The sequence below is a fragment of the Lycorma delicatula genome, chromosome 13 (assembly GCF_047948215.1).
Source record: "Lycorma delicatula isolate Av1 chromosome 13, ASM4794821v1, whole genome shotgun sequence".
NCBI classification, from domain to species: Eukaryota; Metazoa; Arthropoda; class Insecta; order Hemiptera; family Fulgoridae; genus Lycorma; species Lycorma delicatula.
Window position 1 is genome coordinate 38699339 of NC_134467.1, and position 22888 is coordinate 38722226.

General features: G+C 30.1%; 1 protein-coding gene across 2 annotated transcripts in view; it reads right to left on the reverse strand.

Annotated features, from left to right (window-relative positions):
* Ack (activated Cdc42 kinase) overlaps positions 1-22888 on the reverse strand; it is a 139144-nt gene that overhangs the window by 25971 nt on the left and 90285 nt on the right. For both annotated transcript variants that reach the window (XM_075381075.1, XM_075381074.1), the window contains exons 3-8: positions 22686-22842; positions 21158-21287; positions 15708-15899; positions 10804-11026; positions 7096-7249; positions 346-494 (exon numbers count right to left, since the gene is read on the reverse strand). In XM_075381075.1, coding sequence (XP_075237190.1) covers positions 346-494; positions 7096-7249; positions 10804-11026; positions 15708-15899; positions 21158-21287; positions 22686-22842 — 1005 coding nt within the window. The remainder of the gene's footprint in view (positions 1-345; positions 495-7095; positions 7250-10803; positions 11027-15707; positions 15900-21157; positions 21288-22685; positions 22843-22888) is intronic.

Genomic DNA, 22888 nt, shown 5'->3' on the forward strand with positions numbered 1-22888 from the left:
GTGCATATATAAACTTCTTAAGAAATAAAATCAAATAAAATTTTAACAGTTTTTATAAAAACGTGTTATAAAATTTTAAATTAGTACTTTCATATCCCTCAAAAAGAACCAAGTTTTTGTTTTATTTACTAGGAATCCATTTTCCCAAATTTTGAGACAAAAATTATGCTTTAAACAAAATAGAATAAAAAATAAAAGATTGAAATAAAAAATATTTTTTTGGAAATCTGATAAAAGGATATCATTCTCAATAATGTATATGATTAGTCAAGTTAAACAGATTAATAGCAAGTAATTTAATTAACTTCATAACAAATAATCAGGAATAAGTAATTAACAAAATACCTGTAACATTAAATTATACATATCAGGTGGGCAAGCATCTGGCCTATGTAACCTTTCACCGTCTCTATCAATTTTTCGTAATATCTGTGTACCATTCAGTCCAACCCACGGATCTTCACCAAAAGTAAACATCTCCCATGATGTAACACCTTTTAATCATAAAAAATAAAATTAATAATAATTAGTTATAAATCACATACGACAAATTTTAATAAATTTCTGTACAATAAGAATGATAATTTAATTTAACAAGCATACTGTACACCCTTTTAGGTAGATTTCATAAGAAAGCTACCTATTGTAATGGGTACCATGAATTGACTTATGGAAAATTTTGACATATCTTCACATTTCATATCCTACAGACCCCAAAATGATCATCAGTTCAAAAGTTTATATATATATCGCTTTTTTGTGGACACAATAACTGTCGTAATTATATACCAATCACTTTCAAATTGATACATAAAATACAACGACCCTACATCTCGGTTGAGTTTGTTAATGGGCAAAATTGGCCCTGGGGGTAGAAATCGGGGAGGCTTTTTTAAAAAAAAACAAAATATTTTTCTTATTAAATAAAATATTGATTCGTTTAAAGTTCCTACTGTTCTTTGGATAAGGGCCCAAAACTTATCGAAGTAAAGTTTTTTGATATTACCAACCATTGGCCCAGGAATGGAAAAATGGTGTTTCGAAGACGAAAAAATCATACCTCCCTTAATAGGCACAGTATCGAAATCGGTTTAAAGTGGTCATTAGTCCTCTAAACATTGCCTAAAACTTTAGTCTGAAACAATTTTTTATATAACCAACCCTTATGGCAAGGGATGACCAAAATATTGCTGGAATTGTAAGATAGGGCTTGTTGTATGCTAAACATGTGAAACTGTTTTCACATGAAACTGTTGTATTGAGTAATTTGAAGTTTTTCTTAATTTTAAGGTGAAAATCTTTTTTATTCTCTATTTAGCACTGGTGAAATCTACCTCTGCCTTTCGGTGTGCCAAAGGGATTTTTTTTTTTGTAAACTGCACTGCTTACAACTGCTGGTTTCAGCAATACGTGGAATATCTTAGAATACTGGGTATAAATTTATTATATATTTTATACTGTTACTATTTTTTAGTGGCCAATGATGATCATTAAAGTGAATGACAAAATATATATATATGTATATAAATTTTTTTTTTGAAAATTCAAATAATCCATTAACAAATTGACCACTGTGCTAATAAAATTTAATATTGAATGAAATTTTAATCACCAAAACACAGTAAATAGATAAGTTAAACTTACCATATTAATTCCAAGAATCGATTTTTGTGGGATTCTGAACCTTCCATTGGTATTTAATTCTATAATTATATTAAAATAAATTATTTTTGTGAATTTTGATTTGTCAAAATTGTTACAGTTTTATAGATTTTGAAATTTATTATGGATGAATACACAAATTCTGCTGTCCAGTACTGGAATATTCAAATCAAATTACAATTCTGACATGTTAGAAAAAGAACTTTGAGGTTTCAAGAATGAATACAGTTTTTATTTTGCAGCACTCAATATTGTTTTATGCATAACTTTGAAGCGACAACAATTAAGTTTTAATTCACATTTTCGATCAGATAGCAGCTGCATTAACTGCTGCACAAGCCAAATTATTATTAACATGGGCTTCACTACCATGGCATTTTCACAAGGTAAAACACAGTGTGTGTCCAATTCGCAGAAACCAAACCATCAACTGTTGTACAAAGAAATTACATGTGAGTTTCTTGTAGAAATTTTCAGAGTGACAAACGCATATGTAGATGGTGTGAACAGTTTTTGAAAACGAGAAGCATTTTGAAAAGATATTCACTACAATGTATTCTGTTAGGTTATACAGTGAAGAATAAACAAACCTAAGTAAGTTCATCATGATTCTGACAAGTCATGTCCCTTTATCAGTCAACCGATTCACAACATGGCCATATCTGTATACAACACTAGTCACTGTATAATTAGTCATATGGTAATCATATAATCAAAGTTTATACAATATTATGTCTTAGTTTTATTAAAACCCTTGATCTTTTCATTTGATCAATCTTTTGTTCTTTTGTTCTTGTGTTCAATTTTTGTTTTTTTTTTTTGTTATTTATTTATGTAATTACTCTAATGTTATTTAAAATTAATATAATGCAATTTTTTAAGTTTACTGGAACATGAGTGTTGCTAGATTTGACTAGTGTATTGCTAAATTTATGTGTATATGACTTGAGTTTTACCACTATTTTGACACCAAGTCTGATACACATTCAGCTCATAATAGTATACAATTATTGATATCCCCTCTTAAAAAAAGGACCCTGAAAAAAGTCCTTAAGTCGTGAAATATTTAATCGGAAAAATACATCATTTTAAATGCTTACAAAAGTGAATTACAGATTAATCCAACAACATTAATTTCAAATGCCATAAATAAATCTGCTAAAATAAGTGGAAGTTGTGTTGCTTCAGTGTACAGAGTAAGTATTAATCTACTAATGAATTACAGCATCCTAAGAAAACAAAATCATGCAGGTCAATTGAAAAACAAATTGACGATTTCTATAAAAATGTGATTTGTAAAAGGTACACAAATTTTATTTTCAAACAAACTGCCTACAATAGGCAAAGTATTACAAGTTGTAAAAAATGATAATGAACTACCAGATTTCCACAGAACAACTTTTTATAAATCTTTAAAAAATATAAATTTTAAATACAGAAAAATGAGACCGAGAAAGCGCTTTTATTGACAGATATGATATCATTACATGGCGAAGACATTACCTCACTGAGATAAAGAAAATGAGGCAATAAGTCCATAGAACATAGGCCAACACAAAAAGTTTCGTTTGGAAAAATAGAGCTATGAGTTCGTGAAAAGAAGCCTTTCTGTGTGCCTTGTCAACTGGTAATAAGGATCCATCGAATAAAGGTAGACATTCCATAACTATGAATATCGACAGTGACAACAGGTTTGCTAATTTTTGTCACTGGATGTTTTAATCTAAATCAACAGGAAACTTCATAATGAGATGAACTGCACACCTTTTGAGAAGTGATTTAGTGATGTGTTACCTCCTCTGGAGGATAATTTGGTTATGGTCTTAGACAATGCTCCTTATCACTCATGTAAAAGGCAAAAAATTTCAGTTGCATCTTGGAAAAAGAATATCAAAATGAGGCTTAGTTCAAAAGAAATGATTTTTGAAGAGGATGACCTTAAGGTCCAATCATCATCACAAAGGGTTTCATGTATTAAAAGCAATTTTAATGTGTATAAAATGATGAGTTAGCAAAATCCAGCGGTAAAACTATGTTTCGACTACCTCCTACTGTTATGAACTCATCCAGTTGAGTTAATTTGGGGACAAATTAAAAGTTACGGTAGCGTCAGAAAATACTAATTTTAAAATATCTGATGTTAAAAATTTATGCTTAAAAGCGATCAATAAAACGAGCAAGCAGGAATGGAAAAACGATATAAAACATGTAACGGATACTTTAATCTTCTATACAGTCTAAGAAAACAAAATCCAGCAGGTCAATTGAAAAAAAAATTGACAATTTCTATTTGAATGCAGTTTGTAAAAAAGTAAATATTGATAAAAACTCTTTAAAAAATCTCAGGGAAACAATATAACAATAAATAATTTTAATGAATAAAATACTCATGGGTTATCAGAAATGGCAAACAAGGTAAGAAATATTTACTGATCATTTAACATGTTTTAATTTATTTAAATTTAAATTATATGTATAATTGTAAGATGTCGCAAGTTTCTTTTATATACATCAGGATTTACAAGAGATGCTTGTGAATCGGCCTGAACACTCATACGCGCAGTCTGTTTACTTCAACTCTATAAGTTAAATGAATTAGGTATATAGATAGGCCTAAAATAAGAAAGAATTTGACTGTATTTCCAAAACATTCAGTTCATAATGTTTTAGGTATATAGATAGGCCTAAAATAAGAAAGAATTAGACTGTATTTCCAAAACATTCAGTTCATAATGTTAGTCATCAACTAAACATTCTGAAAACACAGTCCATGATGTTTACAAGCAAGTGAAACTTCATGCTAATAAACTGCGCAGCTACTTCATAAAATTAAACCAAACAATAAGCCATAAAGATTTCAATTTGTAACAAAGTTACATCACTTCAGTTGATGAAAACTACCTGCAGCACATTTTGTCTTCTGATAAAGCAACAGTTCATGGAGCTATGAATCACATTAACTGTTGAGTACTGAGACTCAGAATATCTACAATAATTGATGAAATTCATCTGCAACTGTCCGAAAATGAATATCCAAAAATTGGTATCATCCAAAATCAAATTTTTGAGCCATTTTTTTTCATGAGCAGACTATTACGGGCATAGTGTACTCAGACATGTTAGAGAATTTTGTATTTCTGCAGACTGAAATTATGGAGGGCCTAATTTTACCAAGAGGGTGGAGTTCCTCCACATCTTGCAGAAGTTGTGAGGAATGCACACAATGATAGGTTCCCAAAAGGCTAGATAAGCTCCCACTGCTCGGCCACTATGAAATCCTGATTTGATGCCAATGGATTTCTTCTATTGTGGCTAAGTAAAAGACACTGTTGGATTTTTTAAGAAAAAATCCAATCACTTAACCAAAGAATAACAACAGCCAAGGAAGCAATTCCTGCAGACGTACTTGTAACAATGTGGAATAAAGTGGATTATCAGTTTTACATACACAAGGCTATAATCTGTGCTCATATATATATATATATACATGTATATTAACACAGATTTAGAATTATTAGAAATAATATAAAATTAAATATATTAGAAAAATATTAAATACATAAATGTAAACAAAATTTCAATTTGATACACCATCAGTGTTTGATGAAGACTAACAGATAGCAGCACTCATATAATAAATTCTTATGCAATTTTCATTAATTTAGTATTTTTAATATGCAATTTAATTAAATATTAAATATCTCACATCCCACAAAAGTATGTGAGATCCTGCAGAAGTATTTTTATGGTAAATTAGGGTAAGATATATCTTACCTCAATATTCTTTACTAGATGATTTATATAAATAGAATTTAAAGCACAAAAGAATAATATGAATCATAAAAATATTAATTTCAGTAAAATAATACATATATTAATAAATTTTACACATTTATCAGTCATTTAAGAAAATTATTGTACTGCAAACCTAAAAAAACCTGTTTTCAGATAACAAATTTGTCAGTTTTACTTTGGATATTATGAAAACTACTAGGGATACAGTTCTAGAACCTATTTCATTCAATTTTTCAGGTCAAAAACTATAGGAAACTATTAATTTCATTCTTCAAATAACATCCTAAAAATTCCAGTATTACCTAATTTCATCGGGGGAGCTGAATTCTGGGTGAAATCTTTCGCTAGCCATAACTTGCTAATAAAGCATTTCCAGACCTATGTTTATGTGAACGTTTTTCATTATTTTGATGGGAGGCATACACCTGTAAAGTATGTCAGTTTCCTTGTGGGCACCCTGTATATACAGAATATTTAGAAAGTCATTTATGACATGAAGTAATACGTCAAGACATTTACAGATGTTAGTACTTATAGAAAGTGATGTCATAAATTTAAATCCAGTGATCAGAAACACTAAAACCCCTTAGAAAGGATCCAGTCTGTAAATAATATGAAAGACTGCCTTTGTACTGTCAACTGTGACAACATAGAACAATTTTATTGGCATCAAGCATAAACGATTCTCACTTCTGGGAGTTCAATTAATAAAATAGATATGATAAATATAATCTTATATATAAATATGAAAGTTTGTGGATCTGTCTATTTGTTTTCAACAGCATCACAAAAGAACCAATCGACTGATTGTTTTCAAATTTTCAGGATATATTCGTGTAATCCTAGGGAAGGCTTTAAACCATAGCCCCCTTGAGGATAAGTTGTGAAATAAAGATATTCATTAAAAAAACAAAAATTAATACTTTTACTGCATTATATTTCTGTCACCATAACAACAGAAATATCGTGAACGAAATAATTATTTTTTTATGAATATCTGCAAAACTATTAATACTTTCACAACACAACCATGTTGATAATGAACACACTGGAGGTCCAGGCAGTCAGACAAATGAAGTGAGCCCAGAGCAGCTTGTATTTATATATTTCTCTTTATTTCCTAAGTGGAAAAATACATCCAACCTGATTTTGTCCTTGGTTTTAAAGATGAAGTGTGCAAACTTCTTCTACTCATTATTAGTCTAAGTTTTCACTGAGTAGAAAAAATTCTATATTACAAAATAATTTTTTAAGCATTTTTTAAAAGTTCTTTTAATTACTATCAAAAGAAATAAATTCACTGATTTTCAATTGGTTTTTCATATTTTTCCCCCTTTTTTTCAAGAACAGAAACAACCTGACTTTTTCTTACAATGAGAGTGAACAATAAAAACTGAAAAATGTTCCTGCAACAATCATTAACTGAATTCAAATTAAAATTTTACAATATAAGTTTACATAAATGTTTATTTATTAAAGCAGAGTATTCTAAATAGGTCCCAGAACAAAGCAAGAATAAATTACAGGTAAACATAGACAATCTTACCACAACATAACTATAAGAATTAATACATTATTGTCATTAAAAAAAAAACTATATAAATACAATTAACACATTACATTTTTAAATATAATTACCAAACATCCAAACATCAGAAGCATGACTAAATTGTCTCGCCTTAAGACTTTCAGGTGCACACCAAGGAAACGGAACTTTACTGTGCTCAGTCATAACGTAACAATCTTCATATTGTGGTAATGCACGCATTAATCCAAAATCACCTATTTTAACCTACAAAAAAAAATTAATGAAAATAAAATTTGAGTATACAATAAATTAAGGGATTAATTTGACTACTGAAAATTGTAAGTAAAACTTAAAAAAGAAAACCAAACGATTATTTTGATACAACAGTTACTGTACATATGTCTCCCTCCTTTCAGAGCTTCAATAGGTTATGTAAACTATTTTTGTTTTTTAAATCTGGTCTTAAAAATCTCTAAAATGTCAATACAGAATGATTCAGGAGGATAGGGTACTTTGACAACTCATTCTAGAGGCTAAAAATAAGAAAAAAGTTCAGATAAACATTGGTCCGAAAATGCTTCGTTAGCGAGTTATACAGAGTGAAAAATTTCGCCAGAATTTCAGTTCCTCCGGGTAAATTAAGGCTTTCTGAAATTCTGGGAAGGTAAATTAAGGGGCAAATTCAATTGTTTCTTATGATTTATCAGCTGGGAAATCGAAAAAAAATAGGTCCCAGAACTGTATCTCTCTTAGTTTCTAAGATGTCCCATGTAAAACGCCAAAAATAGGGTCAAAAAACATATTTTTTCTTTTTTACGTTTGACGTAAAATAACATTGTTAAATTGGCAATAAATCATACATGTTTTAAACATAAATTGTAGAGAATTTAATTATAAGAAGATTGATGTAAATAATGTCAACAGAAAACAAATAACTTCTAAACATGGTGGCGACTTTTATTAACAATAAAAGATTAATTTTTAACAGATTGAAAAAACCTTTTCGTTATGTACAGTTGAAAATAATTGGAGAAAGAAACAATGTTTACTGTTTTTTTTTAATGATAATGATAAAATGCTGCTTACAAGTAGTATTTCATGTGGTTGAATAACTTTCAAAAATGCCACCGTTGTGTTCAATGCACTTTTCCAACACATTGTACTAGATTTTGTGTTGCCAGTCTAACGGTATCTTTGCATTCCTTCACTATAGTTGCAACGTTGAGAATGCGAGCAATCAGTTCATCGCTTGTGTCTCCTTTTTGCTTGTAAACCTCATTTTTCAACCATCCCCACAAACAATAATCCAACGAAGTGAGGTCCGGGGATCTCAGTGGCCAATTAACCAGTCCTTTATTGTAAATTGTAAATACTTTACAATTTGGTACAACACGACCAGGATACCTACCTACTATGTCGATATTCCGTAACTGCTGCCGCAGCACTTCCATTGCAAAATCCATAGATGAAAATCACGTTGGCATATTCGGCATTAGTGAAGATACGTGGCATTTTTCAAAACAAAACTACAGAGAATTTCACTTTTTTTAACAGACTTGATTTTTATGCACTGTAAAATGAATACAAAATTTCACTTCTTAACGGTTTTCTGAAATTTTTACAATAAGAATTTGACGTAATACTGCAAATACAATTGACCAGCGAAAGGTTATTTAAACACATTACCACAATTAACTGATAACAATGAGTAGTATTTAAACAAATTGTAATGAAAAAATCAGTGTTGCCAACTTGCTTTCCGTAGGTCTAAAATTATTGTACCTACTAGACATCTGTTTTCTTTTTTTGTAACATTTTCTTCTAAGTTTTTGTCGGTTTTGTTGTTAATAAAAGTCGACATGTTTAAAATTTTATTTGTTTTCTGTTGACATTATTTACATCAATCTTCTTATAATTAAATTCTCTACAATTTATGTTTAAAAAATGTATGATTTATTGCCAATTTAACAACATTATTGTACGTCAAACGTAAAAAAATGTTTTTTGACACTATTTTTGGCGTTTTACATGGGATATCTTAGAAACTAAGAGAGATACAGTTCTGGGACCTATTTTTTTCAATTTCCCAGCTCAAAAGCCATAAGAAACAATTGTATTTGCCCCTTAATTGACCTTCCCAGAATTTCAGAAAACCTTAATTTACCCGGAGGAACTGAAACTCGGGCGAAATCTTTCACCCCGTATAACTCGCTAACGAAGCATTTTCAGATCTACGTTTATATGAACTTTTTTCTTATTTTTAGCCTCTAGAATGCGTTGTCAAAGTATTACCCTATCCTCCTGAATCATCTGTATATGGATAGAAACCAGTTACGAAGGATTCTAAATTTGAGAACTTACTAACTTTGTATTCATATCATTGAAATATCATAATTATAATAATTTATTCTATTTTAAATATTTTTCTAACTATAAATGAAAGCATGAAATTATTTATAACTTTAAGTTAAAGATATTCTGATTATACTTTAACAACTGAATCACTTTTTTGTGATTCATTAATAATGAAACCTTAAAAGGATAATGTCTCATTTTAATACGATAGTAATTATTAGTTAATGAAAATAACACAAACACTTATAATCACGTTGGAACTATGCACTAGTCTTCTCAAGCAAGAAGTGGGCAATTTTAAGCTACACTGGATAAATTATATTCTAAAACTTACAGCTCTTTAGTAATGTCTCCCATCAATAATTCTTTGATCATGATTCAGAGATAAAACAAGCATACTCACTACACACAAATAAAAGTTACAGCTGCTTAAAGGTTCTGAATCAAAAAAATTATGCAAGACATCTGGAAATATTCAGAAGATGTTCTACTTCTATATAGATTCATTAGTTGCTTTCATTTTATTATGCAAGATAGAAAAAGCAGTAAAAAGCTTCATTACTCATTACACTGAACAGCAAGTGACATCCCTGAATGTAATAAATGCAGTTTTAGTTTAGGCCTCACATTTTGTATAACAAATAAAGAAAAATATTGGACTTATCCATTTCTAACGAAATTGGATCTCTGCAACTTAAGAACATCTACAAGCAAATATATTATAGCACTATCAATGTACAGTTTGCTAGTTTTATTTGCTATATATACTTATTCACTTTTTGCAATATATTACAACAGTCCTGTAGTTTGGCGAATAAATGAACCTGATATACAAAGTTTAAGATCATTATTGGAAATTGGTTTGAACATTCCGAGAGTTTAAACTTTCAGAATGTACAGATTCTTTATAGACAATCATACAGAGATTCTTTATTCTTTTCCTTATAGCTGTATATTACATCTATAAAAATGTTTGTGTATGTGGAAAGTACTATCTCATCCCTAATACAGTCCTAAATGGTCACATTGGATTTCCAATTGTTTGGTCCATTTGAGGAGGCGATACATGGTAAGAAAGGTTTAATAACAATGATGATATCAAAGAAAATGTACTAAATTGGCTCTGTTATTATTAACATAAAGATTTCTTTGCAGCAGGCATAAATAAGATGATTCAGAGATGGGACAAATGTTTTAATGATGCTGAAGATTACACTCAAAAGTGAATAAAATGTCACAATGATTAAATGAATCATTTTAGCTCCACAGAAACTTGTGTCTTTAATTGTTGAATGACTTTTGTACTATAAAATTCCATATCCCTACAAAAAAACTTTGATCTTATATAGTGAATTAATAAATAAATAAATAAAAAATAAATAAATAAAATACAATATTTTAGAAAAAGTATACAATATTGTAATTTTGAAATAAAAAAAATATATACATGAATAAAAACTGACCTTATCAACAGTAGTTAATAAAACATTACGACAAGCAAGATCTCTATGTATAAACCTCTTTGTTTCTAGATATGACATACCAGTAGCGACTTGTAAAGCATAATCCCATAAAACAGTTATAGATAATTGGGTGCATTGTTTTCTTAAATAATCTAATAAACTACCTAACGGTGCCAATTCTGTAATCATCATCATAGGCTGTGATAAAACAATACCATACAATCTGAAAAAGAATTATAAATAAAAAAATTAATAAATTTAATATAACAAATTAAAACATAATAATTTACTAATTCATTGCTACTTATATATCTTTACTATGAGTTGATGGCTTTTTCGTGCTCAGTCATTAAAAAAAATAAAAAAATAAATAAAAATAACATTAAAAAACCATGAGAATCTAAATGCTGACTGTAAGTAACTTCTCCCAATGAGGCCTGGCTTATTACTGCAAGATGTAAAAAGTTAGAGAGCGAAAGACAACTCCCGTTAAGGCCCATCAGGGCTAGGAACATTGGTCTGGCGTCAGAAGCGTCAGGTATATTCCCTTATGAGGTTGGGATGTAAATAAGTGTATTTGAAAAAAAAACTTTGAATTATTCTACTTCCTGTGACATGAATACTGGGTATGCAGTAAATTATCACAATCATTATTTTCAAATTGAGTACATCAATACCTTTATGACAGCTAACTTACACTGTTTCTGCCAACCTCCATGGTGGAGTAGCATCTCTGCCTTTTATCTGAAGGTTCCAGGTTTGAGTACTAGTAAAATATACTATTTTTTACACTATGCCACTTCATTATGGGGCACATCACTATGAATAAAATGAATTTTGAAAAAATCCATCAGCAACTGTTATTAGGGATCCGTTTCTTGTTATTGTATTAATAAACTAATCTGGTGACCCAAAAGAAGTAAATGGTTTTTAAACACATTTACACAAAGAAAATTTTTAATTTATTGGCCGGGAAAGCCCGTCCAATAAAAACTTAAAACTAATTTTTTTTTTTTAAATTAAATTTTAGTCTATTTTGTAGGTTAAAATCTCCTGAATAAAAATATGTGTTTAGTTTAATTATACGTTACTTAAAAATAAAGTTATGGATATTTTTGCAAGTACGTGTCCTCAATGAATATAACTTGTATTATCATAGACTTCATAATATGCAACTTCGTTTAAAAACAAGATAATATCACCCAGTTTTTTGAGTTTAATAATAAGTTTGAATTTTGTACATTCATAATTTTTAGTGTTATATTTAGCCGTACTAGCAGTATTCAACTGTTTACTTCTGCGACTAGGTACAGCATTATGAAATATAATAAAATTTTGTAGGGCCCAAAAGATTACATTAGGGGGGGACAATCAAGGAAGTTTAAAACAAAGCACAATTTTTGAAGCTAACCAAGTAGTATGGTAAAGATGTGGAAGCTTATACAAGATGCCAAATCTATGAAAAAGCAATAATAGCTATGCTGCATCATTGTATTTCAACTGAAAATTAGCCAAAACACAAAAATTACCCTACACGACAAAATTATTGGTGTTTTTGCAATCAAGCATCGGCTAAAAATGACAAACCAGGTAAGCAGATCGATAATGTTAAAATACCTATCAGTCTATTTGTATTAAGATACATAGCAACAATTTATTGGAGGCTCATGGATGAAAATTTATTGCATCGGTATATGAAAGTAAGAACTCAAAACACCAATTAGAGTTTTTACAGTCTATTATGGAAAAAGTACGAGAAAACTAAAAGTTTTTTGTGATCGGTAGTAGAAGCAGTACTGGCAGAGGCAACGAGCAAGTTTAATTTTGGTAACACAGTAGGAATAGGTAGTATGAAAAGAGTTTCGGTATCCTCAAGAAAAATCAGTGGAATCTAAGCAAAAAGACGTGATCACTGAAGAAAAAAGAAAATTATGATGCGAATATCAAACGAATGGCACAGATAAAGAGAGAAAAGAAAAAAAAAGATGCAGAAGGTATTACATATGCAGCTTGGGAATTCTAAATTAGATAGATGCCAAGTGAGAAAATTATATACATTTGGTTTTGCAAATTTGAATGTCATTTCCTGTGTTTGTTTTTTTTTCATTTTCTTGGATAAGAAAAAAATCATAACTTAAATTCCTTAACAGGAAGACATCTTTTATTTTAAATCGTTTTAAGTAGTTTTTGCTCTATTTTTCCAAGCATGGATACACTGAAACTGATGGAAGGAAATTTTTTTAAAAATATAATAGTAAATCATAATAAAATATTGTTGTTTGGAAAAATTATCAAATTTCCCATTCATGACAAATTGTTTAAAATTCATAGAAAAATAGAACATAGTTTTTATCTTCAATTTAAAAAAAAAATTGTAAAAATAACATTAAAATTAAATTAGGTATGTTTTTTTGTAAATTCCTTATTACTCACTCCCCCACCTGAATATTAGTGAATGGAGGAACTATTTTTGACTACATATTTACTAAAAATGATGGTAAAAAAACAATAGTAGTAAAATTAATTATAAGGACGTGGAACTTGATTAAGCTTATTTAAAGCTTAATAAATGATTTTTTTACAGGGATTCCTCCCTAAAAAATTCTTAGTTTAAAAATTTGGATCCCAGTTGACCTCCTTTGACTAAATGATATTTTTATCATCAAAATCGTACTCTTTGTACAGAGGGATTTTTTATCCTGTTACCCAATTTTAAATGTAATTTAAGAAAGGGAAATTTAGGTGGAATAAAAAAATGTATTTGTTACTTACAAAAGAGATTTAATAAAAAGCTATTACTTACGTAATTGTTAAAGAATATGCTCAAAATGCCCACCCCTTGCGGTTATACACACACGGACTCTTTTCAGCATATTAGCAGAAACCTTTTTAAGAGTTGCATTGGAAATATTCGTGATTAAGTCTGTAATATTGACTTTAAGTTCATCGATAGTGTGAGGATTGTTTTTGAAAGCCTCGGACTTAATATAAACCTACAAAAAGTAGTCAGAGTGAGGTCTGGGGACCTTGGAGGCCATAAGCCCTTGCTTATTATTCGATCATCAAAGAACTCTTGCAGAAAATCCACGGTTTCTCGAGATGTGTGGCATGTAGCGCCGTCTTGCTGAAACCAGCAATACCGTTCTTGAGGTTCCAGGAGGGAAACAAATTGGCACACAATATTCCTGTATACTTCACCATTTACTGTCTGTTCGAAGAATACGGGTCCGACTATATGATGACGACATATCGCACAACACACACCAATTTTTTCAGGATGAAAAAATCTGTCTTGTAAAGCGTTAGGATTTTCAACCGCCCAAATTCAACAGTTTCAACTGTTCACATAACCATCAATATGGATCCAAGCTTCATCGCTAAAGAACACTATGTTTAAAAATTTGATTCCGTTATCGTTTACGAGAGACCTAAACCGACGGCAATATTGCAATTGCTTGTTTAAATATGGAGGCTGAAGCTCTTGTACTAATCATACGTGATACAGATACAATTTAAATTTTTTAGCTGCTTCCTGAACACTTGAATATAACAAACCGACTCGCGTGGAAAACTTTTCGTAAACTTTTCCATAGAGAATTGAGCAATCTTGTTTTCACATTCTCTAAAACGTCATCTGTCAAGCGAGTCGGTTGACCGCTACGTTTTCTGTCGCAAACACTACCTGTCTCTCAAAATGAGTTTACTAGCCTAGAAATTGATATATTTTCTGGCGATGGAACACCAACAAATTTAATTTAAAATGATTCTTTTACAATCGCGTACGATTTCGTAGCAAAATATTGTTCAAGAATGAAAACTCGTTGTTCGATGGTAAAAGACATTCTGTTCTTAACACAACCGGAAACAGCACAAAAGTTTACACAGCTCAAGGAGAATCAACTCACACTGCCGTATCTATACCGGTTGGGTAGCGCTAATAACTTTGTGTCACAAAACAAAATTTCCCTTTCTTAGAAAAAAATTACCAACAAAACAATTGGGTAACAGGACTACTAAAAAATTATCCTGTAGTATAATTTCTAAAAAAAATCAAAACATTTTGTAAATAAATTTGATCCTCCTATGCAAGACAGCTACCTCACATAACATATTTCGTAACAGCCTCAACTTGAAAAAGAGACCCTTAAGATCAAAAATCATAAAAAAATTCTAATTTTAAGTCGAATCCAATGGGAACCACATTTTCTAAAAATTTCCCATGTTATGTACATTAATATTAGATACTCTTGGATTTTCAACCTTGAAAATTAATGTTAAAAATTGATATTTTAAGTACAAATCCCAATTAACCCACCCTCCTTGTTTTTTTTTATAGCTTAACGTAAAAGTTTATTTATTTGTGAATATTTACTTTGATAAATTGGTCTAAATAGGTTGGTGAAAAAAAAAAAAAAATAGTGTATTTGTACCATTTGTTTGACGGGTCGAAAATCAGACAAAAGCTGAGATATATATATACACCCATAGATATGTGCAAAATTTCAATTTTTTGGTCAATCGATTTTCAAAATACGAAGCAAAAACTGTTTAGAAATAATGTTGAATATTCTCCCACCCCTACATCCGACGTATTTAAAACTTTGGAACTTTAAATATCTTAAGTATTTTCCCGCAGGCTTAATTTTTTATGATTGCTATAAAAAAATATAAAAAATGGCAAAACCATCCTTGTTCCTTTTTTTTAGGTTAATGAAAAATCTTATACCATATAGAAATTTTGTTGTGTTTTTTGGACTGCAAGGATCTTGAAATATCAACATTTACAAAAACATGGAAGCTCAAAATTTTGGCTGATCATTATATTTTCCATTTATAAATGCTACATTGCGTCAGCAACAACAGAGCAATAATCGGGAAAATAAAAATATATAATAAGGCAATACCTAATTAGCTGTGGATGATCTAACTGGTGCATAGCTTGTACTTCCTTGACAAAATCTTCAAATACACCCGGTTGACTAAGCGCATCTTGTTTTAAAACCTTTACGGCTACTTGCATAGATCTTCCAGTTGGCATAGTCCATTCACCTTTACGTACCACACCAAATGAACCATCACCCAACTTAACTGACAATCTAAAAAAAAAGAAATAAAAAAAGAATAAAACAAAATAGTTTCACTGTTAATCCTGTAATGGAGAAGTTGATTTATATGTAAATTATTATTTAGTTAAATTTAGTTAATGAGTTAGTGAAATTCATCTACAACAAATAACACATTTTCTCATTCTGAAAACTACAATTAATACATTTTTCCTGAATCATGTGAATCCAGATAATAGATCATTTAGCCTCTGTGCCAGATCAATTAAGATTGTTCTTTACAGTACCATTGTTCTGACCAATAATAATCGCATCTTATTCTCTGCAATTTGTTTTCACCTCAGAATTTTTTCTTTTTCAAAATATTTCACAACATTTTTTCAAAATCTTAAGTAATGTTTCACAGCATATTTTTTTATTTTATGCTCTCATTCTGCATACTAATAATCTGTATTGCATACATGGTCTTAGCACTGAAGGCTTTCTAAGGTATTGTTTTTTTTAGTTCTAAATACTTTTTGCAAGTATGACGAACACTTCAGACATATTTAATATATTTACAAAAAAAATATACTGAAAATGAAGTAAACATTTAAAAATTAAGATACACTATAATTTAAATAGCTGATTGTCTATAAATGACCATCCAAAATCTCTCTGATTGCCCGTTAGTTCATTTCATTTTATTATTATTTTTACAGTTACTAACTCATTTCCTTTTATTACAGAGTTATCATAAAAGAATGGTGCGGTTTCAGTAATTTATAGGAAGATTGTACGGAAATTTCTAGATGTTATATTGGTATCCCAAAAGTTTATCAGCAGTTGTAACCACGTCAGTTCTTGTATTGTTGTTGCGGTGAGTTTAGTGAGTTACTATGTTCTCAGATAAAGACAAAGCAAAGTGTGTTTTATTGATGGCTGAATTAAAATCCGTAATTTTAGTTCAACGTGCGTTTCGACGTGAATTCGGAAGAGATCCACCGCACAAAAGTAACACAACATGTTGGTTCAAATGATTCGAAGAAACTGGATTGGTTAAGAAACAGAAATCAACCGGCAGACCAAGTGCACCAGACGAAACGGTTGAACTAATTAGACAATCAGCAATTAGAAGTCCTGGGAAGTCCATCCCCCGTCGAAGCGTCGAATTAGGTATTCCAAAATCAGTTCACAAAGTTTTACGTAAAAAATTGAAATTACACGCTTATAAAATCCAGATACTGCAGGAATTGAAACCCGATGATGTGGTAAAACGTTACAATTTCACTGTTGAAATGTCAGACAGAATAAGTGAAAACAAATCATTTTTAGATGATATAATTTTTACAGATGAAGCTACATTCCATGTGAATGGATGTGTTAACAGACACAATTCGTGACTATGGGGCTCTGAAAACCCACACGCGATTATTGAGAAACAACATGATTCACTTAAAGTTACTATTTGGTGTGGTGTGATGAAAAATCGTGTAATAGGGCCTTTCTTCTTTGCTGAAAAAACAATTAATGGAGTTGTGTATCTTGACATGTTAACCGAATATTGCTTTCCTCAGCCGGATGAACTCGAAAACATTCATCGACTTCATTTCCAACAAGATGGTGCTCCCCCACACTTCAATGCATCAGTCACGAACGCTTTGAACGAAAAATTTGGAGATCAATGGATTGGTCGGCAAGGACCCATACTTTGGCCTCCAAGGAGTCCAGACCTGACACCTTGCGATTTTTTCTTGTGGGGGTACATCAAAAGCGTTATTTATACACAAAAAATTTGCGACCTAAACCGCTTAAAAAACAGGTTTAATGAAGCAGTGACAACCATTAATGAAGAAATATTAACTAATGTTTGGAGAGAAGTTGAATATCGTTTGGACATTTGTCAAGCGACTGAGGGCGCACATATTGAAATTTATTAATTATGTAAAAAAATGTTTGACGACAAATTTGAAAAATAAAAAACATAAACTGTAAGTAAATCTGTTTTAATTTAAACCATGATCAAAACCGCACCATTCTTTTAACCCTGTATTATCATTTGACTGTTAATCCAAACCTGGTGAATCTTGAATTAATATTGACAAAAAATAATGAAGAATATGCTATGACTTGATTCTTGTTTTCAGTTAAAATCGTAGTACAATATTTTTCTACAATGTTTTGAGTTTGTTTCTTAATAAAAGACAATTTTTTTAAATCTTCTTCATGTTTATTTGGCACTAGATATATTTTTAGAAAATTAAATACTCTATTTTTTTTTTTTTTTTTTGCAAATTCTATGTTTACTAGCAATTTAACAAAGTTATTGCAAATCAAACAAAAAACATTTTGCTCTGCGACACCAATTTTTTGTATTTTACAATAATTTTCAAACAATTACTAGAGATACAATTCCTGGAACATATTATATTCAATTTTTCAATTCAAGTACATATGTTTATATCAAATATATAAATACATAAAATTTATTCTTTAAATTTCAAGGATTTAATTTCAAGGTATTGCTTCATTTTATTCTTGAAGCAAAAATCAAGAGTGAAATTTTTACAAGCTGTGCTTGAAAATAAAGCATTTCCAGACTCATTTTATGTTTAATGTTTAATTTTTTCCTTTATTTTCACTAATCTTCCTGTTTTTTTTTGGTTTTTTTTTCATCTTTCATGACAGTATAGGATCACTTTAGTCAGTCCATTATTAAAAGTCTCTTCAAAGGAACTGTTTGGGCCTTGCGGTCTTTCCAATACTTTTTCATGTGTTCCAGTCTCCATACCCTTTCTGGTGTTGAAAATATTCTTGTTGTGTTTCTTTTAGAAGATAGAAACTCACTTGTGAATGTAAAGCACAAGTATTATTGTCTTGATTTTTTCATTTAATCTTATCTTGTCTGTGCTGTCGTCTGGTTTAAAGCCAATCTCCTTCAATTCTCTCTTAGTTCTCTGATCCATCTGCATTCTGTCTTGGTGTTTTTTGAAACAAGATTGTTCTGTACTAGCTGTTTCAGAAGTCTTGAATCTTGCATCCACATTATATGTCCAAAGAATCCTAGTCTCTTCTTACACATGATATCAGTGATGGGTTCTAACTCATTGTATGTGACTTTGTTAGGCGTGATCTACCACTGCCTGTCTTTCAAGTAAAAGACAGTTCCTTTTATTGTTGATGCAGTTTCTTCAATTCTTTTTCCAATTATCTAGAGTCTTCGGTCTTTGATTCTTCAGTCAGGTGGAAGAGTGTTTCTGCCGCATAAAGTGGCTTCCGGTTTTATAACTGTGTTATAATGTCTTATTTTTGCGTTTGTGGATAAACATTTTTTATGTAAGTGTACCAGGTTAATTATTGTGCTTTAGCTGATAAGTTGATAAGTTTTTGTTTGGATTGGGGTTTTTTGCTCTCTCAGTATATATATATATAATATATATAATTCATTATATATATATATATATAAATTCATATATAATGAATTTTATGATTGATATATTGTCATTTAATACCATTTAGTAGACATGGAACAGTGGAAATCTGCATATTTTACTTTCTGTTAAATAATTTTATAAAAATTATGACTCCTAAAGAACTCTACGTAGATTATTTCATAATCGTTTTAATATTTTTCATCATGGGCTGGTACCATCTGTTCATGCAATAACTTACAGGTTAAAAAGTTTGAAGAAACTGATTCCACATTAAATTTAAAGTAGCAGCTAAAAGTGGTCAAAATACCAGAAAACAATGATAGTGTTTAAACTGCCACAACATACAGCCCAATAACATTCTGCAATTAAACATGCATTACCATTGATTATCAGTAAACGACAGATTCAATGAATTTGATATAAAGACTTAAGTTTTCACCCGTGTTAAAATTCAGTTGCTCAGGAATTAAAAAATGCCAACTTCATTGCTCGCAAAATTTTTCGTCAAGAAATATTGCAGCGTTTGGATGGTGATGAAAACTTAATCCACCAGAATAGACTCAATATTGGCGCAGTGCTGTAAACCCACTTCACTTATACAGACATTCGTTTACAATTTTAAAAATAATCACATTCATTCACTAAATGCTCCCAGTTCATAACACTGTTGGTTTACGATCTTACAAATAACACATCTAGATGTAGGATATATATTTATTTGGTTGTTAACACCAAGTCAGTCATTGCCAGTTGTTACCTGAACATGGCCATACTTTCACTTCTAGGACTATCATGAACAATAGCTGCACTTTCTATCAGCAAAGACCATCTTTTATTTTCACTACATGACAGGAGATACTGTTGAGGTGAAACTTGATGATAAGAAAATAACGATGACTGCTGAAGCATGACTTGTGTACCGTTTTTTGCCAACAAATCTGCCTTAATTTTCATATACACCCACATAGGATGGAATCCACTGAAAACCCACCTCCTTTCCTGCAACTTAAAACTATTTCATCCAGGTCCGTGCATCTAACATGTTTAAACAAATAGGATGTTGGAAAGATGCGAGAGCCAGAACAGCAACTGTTGTTGGACATCCATTATAAAGACAGCTGTCATCTAGCAACCCGGATCATATTTTCATGATGACTGCGGAAACTCTACAGCCATTACTGAAGCATATTACACAGCAAGATTACAACATTTTTGAGCTAAGAATTAAGTTTGATTTCCGCATACTATGTCGTTCTAGCAAGATGGTGCTACAAGTCATACTGTGTGTTTATTACCGTTTTAAGGGAACTCTTTCCAAACCATATCATATCCAAAAAAACGGGAAAATCGTTTGCCCAGGTAGATCTCTATCTGCATGCGACTTTTTTCAATCGGACTGCTCTAGAGCAAGGTGTATATCACGTGACTGCAAACATCTGTGGAACTAAAATTAAAAGATGAAGAAAAAATTACATGCATTATACATACTATGTTACGGTGATTAGTGGAAATTTTTCAATTAAAACTATAAGGATGTGTAGATCATAATGGTGCCCACCTTTCAAGTTTGGTTTTTTTTTTAATGGCAGATCTTCTTACTTAAAACTGTAGACTCTAGATTAAAAGGCCTTGTTATTGATAGTATACTTTTGATAGTCAAAATTAAATTATTCCTCAAGATGATTAGAGGCCATTAATTTGTACGTCGAATTTTACAAAACAAATGGTTTCAGATTGGTTAGAATAAGAGCTTTCATCAACCGAAAAAATGTTTAAATAGATAAATATATGTACTTATTCATAAAATATTCATCAAATTAAAAATTTCAAATAGCATATAATTAAATAATTAATAAGAAAGAAACCATTAAAAATTACCTGACATCTTTTTCTTGAATTAAACAAGTTAAACTAAGCGATACTAAATCATTGCAATTTTGACTACTGTTGACATTAGATTGTAATGATTTTTTATTTAATGTTCCGGAACTCATCGCTGGTTTATTACCTTTAACAAAAATTAATATTATTTATAAATAAGTCACGTTATATATAGTATTAATCTTACGGTATAAATGTATTTTAAGTAAATAATAATAATAGCTTTTTAATTTAATTTTAACTAATATTTACAACTATGGTCATTCACTAATGCAAACATTAACAAACTTTAAGGCATTAGCAAAGTTCTTTCAAATGGAAACAGCATCTAAGTAGTTTTACCATGGGTAAAAAATGTTGCTGCAGTGGTAATGATTATGAAGTTAACTGCAAAGTTTGATTCAATGCTTTTTTTTCTCATACTTGACACAAGTGCTTGTGGGGGTATATATATATATATATATACCCCCAAAAAATTAAATATATATACCCACAATTTTTGTATTGAAAAATTAACAATTACATTTCATCTTAACTGTAATTTCCTGATGACAGTATGCACATGTACTCATTGCGTTCATACGTCATTACATTTTAGAAAACATCAAACAAAAAACTTCATAGAGAGCTACAATCAGTTGAACAAACATATTTCTTGAACAAACATTTAAAAATAATGTTATATTAAAGTGAATATTTCACATGAATAGCAAATGCAGCGGTTATTATAATTCTATATATCATATTCAATAGTTTTCCATGTACTATAAAAAAATTATAAAAAATTGGATAGATTAACGACAGCAAATAAATTTTAGACAATTTTTTTTTGAGGTTGGTTTCACCTCAGTGGATGGATAGATAACAGAAATTATTGTGCATCATATTATAAATTGTTGTAGTTACCTTTTCGTAAACAAAACGTTAGTGTGGTATGCATTAACAGAAAAAATATTTTATTAAAAAAAATGGTCAACTCTTAGAAAGAGATAGTTATGAAAACAGATTATCGCTCTGTATGATGAGTAATACAGGTTGTTACAACATGATAATGTAATCTATCGCCTTAATTCATAATGCAATTCCCTTCAAGAAATTTTTGAAACAGCCTAATGTTTAGCAGTTTGTTACCACCTTAATCTCTTGTCCTACAAATTCTAATTTATTCTAAATTTTATGAGATCTTGACAAAAAAAATTTACTGAAACAATCCTTACACTTAACCTATGTGATAAAGGCAAATGTTGCTGTTACAATAAACACAATTACACCTGGAATATGTTAAGAAAAATATCAAAGTCTACAGTGAATCATGTGGGTAAGTGTTTATATACTAAACCTGAAACTCTTCCGTCACTTTTGTGTACATGTAAATATAAGGTTATCACATTTTTACAATAGATGTTGTAATTTATCAGATATTTTCTTTATCAGTTAACTAATCTGCAAGGCCAAACACACAACTAATAAATAAATAAATAAAATATTTTTACATATTAAATATATAACATTGAATACTTATTACCAGTAAGCGGGTTTAATTTTGTCATTAAATTACGTTTCCATTGTTGTGTTTTTCTCTTTTTTACTGCTTCCAATAATCTTCTAGCACCTGGTTTTCCCATGCCAATTTTTTCAAGATCTTCAGCTTGAACGTAATCAAAATGAGATAACCTTGTAACCTTCATGAAAAAAAATTACATAACATAAACAACAACATAACATAAA